Source organism: Theropithecus gelada, chromosome 16, assembly GCF_003255815.1.
Source record: "Theropithecus gelada isolate Dixy chromosome 16, Tgel_1.0, whole genome shotgun sequence".
NCBI classification, from domain to species: domain Eukaryota; kingdom Metazoa; phylum Chordata; class Mammalia; order Primates; family Cercopithecidae; genus Theropithecus; species Theropithecus gelada.
Window position 1 is genome coordinate 64,213,670 of NC_037684.1, and position 7,879 is coordinate 64,221,548.

Below are 7,879 nucleotides of genomic sequence, written 5' to 3' on the forward strand. Positions count from 1 at the left end.
TGGTCCTTGACTATGACTATATGGTCATAAGATACTTACAGGATTCTAAAATAGAATACATGGCATATATACAATAGGTGATGTCCCATTATGGGACACAAATTTTAAAGACACTTAAAATTGTGTAAGTATCTTTTCAGTAGCGCCAGTGTTCCCTGTGACTGTAAAGATAACACAGATAATAGCAAAAGTTTGAAATATGATGCCTTTCAAATGGCTCTCCTTTCCTACTTTGATAGGCTCTAATTAGGTGCCTCATATCAATGCCCTTTGGAATTTCTGATACCTGCCCTAGCAGGCTGAAGGTAGATTCTGAAATGAAGCAAGGCTCCTCATCATAGTCATAGGCAGGGAGCCATCTCAATTTTTGGAACACAGAACTGGGAGTGGAGAGACAGCAGGCATACCAGCACCCTTACATGCCAGAGAAGTGAGATTAACATGACGCGAAAATTAGCCTCTTCTCTCCCATCCCATCTTAAAAAAAAAAAAAATTCAAACCATTGACAAAGAATTGCTAAAACGGGACCTGTTGCTCCCACACACCAGAGCCACCCTGGACAAAAGCCAAAGTCCCAGCTAAGAAAACAGTCTGTCTTCTTCCCACAGTAACGTAGGCTTTGTTTATATCATCCCTTGGCCACTCCATCCTGAAAATGTAAGACTGGCACAGTCAGTAGATGGGGGCGAGTTCGTCTAGGAGCCTCCCCAACTCATCATCAACACCTCCCAGGGCGTTCCCTCCTGCCCTCGGCTCATCTCTCTTATCACATGTCAATCCTGGGATCTGAGACACAGTAGTCTTGATATCAGCCCCCGCGAGGCTGCAGCTCCCACCTTCTTTCGGCTGTGGCTTCCGAGTTCCTCGGTTACAACGTTCAACGGGTCAGGTGGGCAATGTCCTTGATCTCCGGACAGTAGAGCACTGGGGGAAAGAAGAAGGGTTAGCGGTAGCAGGAGCAAGCCAACCAACCTCCGTGTTCCTCGGCGGTCTCTCCCCTGCATCCTCCCCTGGCAGCCCCTCACCGTTGCTAGGCAGCGGACGCCGCCAGCGCCGCGCGGGCGCCAGGACCCTGTCCCAGAGCCGCCGGAGCGCGCGCCACCCAGCGCTCCTAGGCCCCGCCCCCTTCTCGCTCTCCCCTTCCTCCTCGGCCTCTCCGTCAGCGTGGCTGCTTTCCTTGGCCAGGTTCCCCGCCTCATCTCGTTCGCACTTGGCCCGCGCTTTTTCCTCCAATCGCGACCACAAGTCCGAGTCAAGAGCGATCTCCGTGACGCCGCCGCGCGGGAGCGGCGAGGGCGCGCGGCAGAAGGGGCACGTGACCACGCGGCGCAGGCGCACCACGCGCGCGGCCGTCCCGCTGCAGTCCCCGCGCGCTGCCAGCTCGCGGAGGCAGGCGGTGCAGAGCGTGTGGCCGCAGCGGGCGCGCGCCGTCCCGGGCAGGCGGCGGGGCGCGCGGCCCCCGAGGTTGAAAGGACGGTAGCAGATGTTGCAGTCCAGCTCGCCCCGCTCCGGAAGAGAGGGCACCCTCACCAAGAGCTGCATCGTGCCCGCCGCGAACTCGAGGGCGTCGCTAACGCGGCCGGCTCGGTGAACAGAACGAACTGACTCTTCTGAGGCCCGGGTCGGGTCCTGGGGCCGGCGCCGCGGCCTCTTTCCCCTTTAAATAGGGGAATAAGTGAGGCCCCACCCTTCGAAGCGTCACGCCTTGATCGGGCCACTCCCCGTGGCGGCACGTGTGGGGGCGGTGGAGGCTTGAGGCCGGGCATGACAGCGATGATGGAGTCCGGGAGGCGGCCCAGGCCGTGCCAGGACTGGAGCCCTGGGGGCCGAGGCACCCATTCCTCCCTTCCTCCCCACTGCCGGGGAGCGGGGTGGGGCTTTCCTTCTTCCCCCAACGCAACGCCAGCGCTCCTTAATTCTACCATGTGCAAATCCCCGGGTCCCTCCCTGCGCCTCAGCCGTCAATCATTGGCACAGGTCTCTAAAGCCCCCTCGGCCTATTCAGTTGCTCGCAGTGAGTTTCACAATCCCACTCAGTTTCCAAACACTGCCCATTCTGCCCAGCCTTTGGTCCCGGGTCCTTTGACTCGATTTTGCCCTCAATTCTCATTATAGATGACCTCTCGGTGTTGCTTGTAAGGCTGGCTTCCTAAACTTCATTCTCCCCAAACTGCTTAACTCTCAGCTGGTATCTCAGCCTAAGGAGGGGCCTAGATTCCAGGACCATGGCTTTAGGAATGCTGGGAATCCTTTCCTTCCGGAGGCCTGGACACCCACACATCGTGATGGCCCCAGTAAAGCTCCCCAGCATAAGTTCTGACTCAGGGGTCTGACTTCTCCCACTGGTAAACAGGACATGGTACTCACAACCCACATTCCCCTCATGGTGCCACACCCACACACAGCTGCCTTCTCACCCTCCTCTCCTGGACCTGCAGCCCAGGTTCTGTTGTGGAGGGTAATAACACAGTCTAGAGCCAGCTGGCTTGAGTTCAGATCCTAGCTTCCACCTCTTACTAGTTGTGACACTTTGAGCAAGTTACTTAATTTATGTGGGCCTTGGTTTCCTATAAAAAATGTGGATAATGAGGACTGAACGAGGTTATATGTGTAAGGTGCTTCAAACAGTGTCCAGTACACAGTAAAACACCAGGTAAGTACTATATTAGCTACTATTCTTATCCTGTGCCCCCAGCCTATACTGAATTCACCTTAATTTCTCAGTACCCAACATTTTCTTTTCTTTTTTTTTTTTTTTGAGACAGTCTCTCGCTCTGTCGCCCAGGCTGAAGTGCAGTGGCACCATCTCGGCTCACTGCAAGCTCCGCCTCCTGGATTCATGCCATTCTCCTGCCTCAACCTCCCAAGTAGCTGGGACTACAGGCGCCCGCCACCACGCCCAGCTAATTTTTTGTACTTTTAGGAGAAATGGGGTTTCACCGTGTTAGCCAGGATGGTCTTGATCCCCTGACCTGGTGATCCGCCCACCTCAGCCTCCCAAAGTGCTGGGATTACAGCCGTGAGCCACCATGCCCAGCCAGTACCCAACATTTTCAACACACATCCCTCTTGACCAATATGTGCAAGATGGGGTTCTCCACACCCATGGCATTTACCAGCTATCACAGGCAATGCAGAGCTGGTTTTTTAACCTTCATTGTTAAAACCTAGAGGGTAATCTCTTTTGAGGAGGTATACCATTGTTTTTTTTTTTGAGACGGAGTCTTGCTCTGTAGCCCGGGCTGGAGTGCAGTGGCCGGATCTCAGCTCACTGCAAGCTCCGCCTCCCGGGTTTGCGCCATTCTCCTGCCTCAGCCTCCGGAGTAACTCGGACTACAGGCGCCCGCCACCTCGCCCGGCTAGTTTTTTGTATTTTTAGTAGAGACGGGGTTTCACTGTGTTAGCCAGGATGGTCTCGATCTCCTGACCTCGTGATCCGCCCGTCTCGGCCTCCCAAAGTGCTGGGATTACAGGCTTGAGCCACCGCGCCCGGCCACCATTGTTTTTAAGCAAACATTTCAGAACTTTTGAATGGTATTGTCTGTAATCATGGGAGAAGCTGTCTACTTATTACAGTGATGCTGTCACAATTCAAACCTTTTTGGTCTTAAAAAGGAACTGGTAGGGCCGGGCATGGTGGCTCTTGCCTGTAATCCCGGCATTTTGGGAGGCCAAGGTGGGTGGATTACTTGAGGTCAGGAGTTCAAGACCAGCCTGGCCAACATGGTGAAACCCCGTCTCTACTAAAAATACAAAAATTAGACAGGCGTGGTGGCTCACACCTGTAGTCCCAGCTATTCGGGAGGCTGAGGCATGAGAATTGCTTGAACCCGGCAGGTGGAGGTTGCAGTGAGCGGAGATCACGCCACTGCACTCCAGTCTGGGCAACAGAGTGAGACTCGGTCTCCAAAAAAAAAAAAAAAAAGGTGGGGGGAGGGGGGACTGGTAGGTATCTATGGTTAATAAATATATGATGGGCCGAATGCAGTGACTCACACCTGTAATCCCAGCACTTTGGGAGGCCGAGACTAGCGGATTGCCTGAGTTTAGGAGTTTGCGACCAGCTTGAGCAACATGGTGAAACCCAGTCTTTACTAAAAATCCAAAAAATTACCCGGGCATGATGGCGTGCACCTGTAGTCCCAGTTACTTGGGAGGCTGAGGCAGGAGAATCGCTTGAACCCAGGAGGTGGAGGTTGCAGTGAGCCAAGATTGCACCAGTGTACTGCAGCCTGGGCAACAGGGCAAGACTCTGTCTAAAAAAAAAAAAAAAAAAAACAACTTTTAATGTGGTGGTAGACTAATGGTGGCCCCAAATTCCTTTGCAGTGTGACTTTGGTACTTCTCACATCAAGAATTGGGGTCTCTTTCTCTATCCCTTGAATCTGGGCTGGTCTTGTAACTAGCTTTGACCAATAGGTGTGGCAGAAGCGATGTGTGAGTTCTGGAACCTAGTCTGTCAAAGGCCTTGTAGCTTCTGCCTTTGTCCCCTTGGAACACTCCCTGAGACCACCATGTAAGGAAGAGGCCACACGGAGGAGCGCCAGCCAACAGCCAGACATGATGGTGAGGCCATTTTCCATTTTCCTGCTCAGCTGACCTGCTGTTTGAGTGCAGCGACATGAGTGAATCTAGGTGAAAACAGCAAAGGAACTCCTAGCCAGCCCACAGAATCGTGAAAAAGAACAGTTTTTAAAAGTTATTTCTCCTGAGTGTGGTGGCTCACACTTGTAATCCTAGCACTTTGGGAGACCAAGATGGAAGGATCACTTGAGCTCGGGAGTTTGAGATCAGCCTGAGCATCGTGGTGAGACCCTGTCTTTACAAAAAAAGAAAAGAGGCTGGGCGCGGTGGCTCAAGCCTGTAATCCCAGCACTTTGGGAGGCCAAGACGGGTGGATCACGAGGTCAGGAGATCGAGACCATCCTGGCTATCACGGTGAAACCCCGTCTCTACTAAAAAATACAAAAAACTAGCCAGGCGAGGTGGCGGGCGCCTGTAGTCCCAGCTACTCGGGAGGCTGAGGCAGGAGAATGGTGTGAACCCGGGAGGCGGAGCTTGCAGTGAGCTGAGATCCGGCCACTGCACTCCAGCCTGGGTGACAGAGCCAGACTCCATCTCAAAAAAAAAAAAAAAAAAAAAAGAAAAGAAAAGAAAAAAGCCAGGCGCAGTGGTACACGTCGTTCCAGCTACTCAGTAGGCTGAGGTGGGAGAATCACTTGAGCCTCAGGACTTCGAAGCTGCACTGAGCCGTGATCATATCAGTGCACTCCAGCCTGGGTGACAGAGCGAGACCCCACCGCTTAAAAATAAATAAAAAGTGGCTGGGCACGGTGGCTCATGCCTGTAATCCCAGCACTTTAGGAGGCCGAGGCGGGCGGATCATGAGATCAGGAAATCGAGACCCTCCTGGACAACATGGTGAAACCCCGTCTCTACTAAAAATACAAAAGTTAGCTGGGCATGGTGGCACGTGCCTGTAATGCCAGCTGCTGGGGAGGCTGAGGCAGGAGAATCGCTTGAACCAGGGAGTTGGAGGTTGCAATGAGCCAAGATCGCGCCACTGTACTCCAGTCTGGCAACAGAGCAAGACTCCATCTCTAAATAAGTAAATAAATAAATAAATAGATAAATAGTGGCCGGGCGTGGTGGCTCATGCCTGTAATCCCAGCACTTTGGGAGGCTGAGGCGGGTGGATCACCAGATCAGGAGTTCAAGACCAGCCTGGCCAAGATAGTGAAACCCTGTCTACTAAAAATACAAAAAATCAGCTCGGCGTGGTGGCACTCGCCTGTAGTCCCAGCTACTCAGGAGGCTGAGGCAGGAGAATCGCTTGAACCCGGGAGGTGGAGGTTGCAGTGAGCCAAGATCGCACCACTGTACTCCAGCCTGAGTGACACAGAGAGACTCCATCTCAAAATAAAATAAAATTAAAATAAATAAATAAAAAGTTATCTCAGGCCATTAATGTTGGTAGTGATTTGTTGTGTATCACAGATAACTGATATAGAGGGCTTCCTACTGTTTTTTTCCCAGTATGATAAATATAATATTTTTTGAGACAGGATCTTGCTCTGACCATCAGGCTGGAGCACAGTACCATAATCTTGGCTCACTACAGCCTCAATCTTCCAGACGCAAGCCACCTACCCACCTAAGGCTCCGAGTAGCTGGGACTACACAGGTACGAGCTACCATGCCCAGCTAATTCTTGTATGTTTGTAGAGATGGGGTCTCCCCACGTTGCCCAGGCTGGTCTCAAACCCCTGGGCTCAAGTGATCCACCTGCCTCAGCCTCCCAAAGTGCTGGGATTACAGGTGTGAGCCACTGCGCCTGGCCTAGATAAATATAACATTGTAAGGTGCCCTGTAAGTCCCTGTGTGCTCCAAACTTACCCATGCCTGCCTGTCTTCTCTTCCACCCTCCCTCCGTCCCTCCCTTCCTTTCTTCCTTCCTTCCTGAGTCTTGCTCTGTCGCCCAGGCTGGAGTGCAGTGGCACGATCTCAGCTCACTGCAACCTCTGCCTCCTGGGTTCAAGCGATTCTCCTGCCTCAGCTTTCCAAGTAGCTGGGACTACAGGTGGCTTTTTTTTTTTTTTTTTTTTTTTTGTATTTTTAGTAGAGACAGGTTTTCCCCATGTTGGCCAGGCTGGTCTCAAACTCCTGACCTCAAGTGACCCACCAGCCTCAGCCTCCCAAAGTACTGGGATTACAGGCGTGAGCCACTGTGCCCAACCATTACCCATGTCTCACTTTCTGTTCTGCTCCTCTCTAGACACTCTGGCTTTGGGTACTTTTGGCTTGTATGTTCTTTTCTGCCACAGGCCTTAGCATATGCTCTTAACCCTCTTGCTTAACCCTTATTAACACCTATTCATCCTTTAGCTCTTGGTGTTAACCTCACCATGTCAAATAACCACTACAGACTCGGTAACACCATGTGCTTTCCTCTGGACTTTGGACAGGAAGTTTGTATTTATTTAGTGGTTCTGTGATTGTCTGTCTCCTCAGCAAGATATATGAAGGTTCTGAGTCTGGTTTTGTTCACCTTTGTATCCCTGTGCCACACCATAATAGGACTCAATAGACAAATACTTGCTAAATTAATGAATGAGGTGAGTGATAAATATGGCAAATGTCTATATACAAAAGAGGTGTGACAATAAAAGAAGGGTTTTTTTGTTTGTTTTGTTTTTTTAAATCAAAGGGTTTCCAAACCATCTCTGAAGGTAATTATAGGAGGAGTGGTGTTTGTTTACTTGTTTTTAATATTTTGAGCAATGGGACAGGGTTCATTAAAATAAGTGCATAACCCTCTAGGATAACTAACTATTTAAGGAGAATCCTATTTGGGATTGATAAATTCTCGTATGTTTGTTACAGAATAACTAATCATAGTTTAGTCATATATTTTACTTACTTGTTTCCTCCACAGTCTTGCAAAATGAGTGGGAGATGATGGGGTGGAAGTACATATTAATTAGTTGACTCGGTTGGCTGCTAATCCAGTAAATGGCATGCTGCTGACTTTTCTCTTTTGGAAATTGGTTTAACTCTGCTTGCCCAGCTTTTGGATCAAGGAAGGATGAGGATGGGTAGAAGGGAGATGGGCAGGTTGTATTTAAGGAACGCAGAGCTCATCCTCCTCTGCCTTGTGATCTTTAAGGTTGTAACTTTCCACCCAGTTCTGTCCCAGTAAAATGATAACATCTTTCCTTCTCTCTGTATTCCCTCAACCTCAGACCACTCTTCACTTTACCTCTCCATCAAATCACAAAGCTTCAACCTCAGAACAGCATCTCCCACTCAGCCACAAGTTCCTTGGCATATGTGTGGGTATCCGGCGAGAGAGAAATGAGAAGTACAAGGAAGGAGTAT

At 50.8% G+C, this 7,879-nt stretch overlaps 1 protein-coding gene across 1 annotated transcript; it reads right to left on the bottom strand.

The window, feature by feature from the left end:
• Positions 1–1,881, bottom strand: RNF227 (ring finger protein 227). The gene is made up of 2 exons (XM_025363010.1): positions 1,027–1,881; positions 1–925 (listed from the first exon to the last, which is right to left on the bottom strand). The coding sequence occupies exons 1-2, from the start codon at positions 1,541–1,543 to the stop codon at positions 879–881; spliced, it is 564 nt and encodes a 187-aa protein (XP_025218795.1). The 5' UTR covers positions 1,544–1,881; the 3' UTR covers positions 1–878.
• Between the last annotated feature and the right edge of the window lie 5,998 nt (positions 1,882–7,879).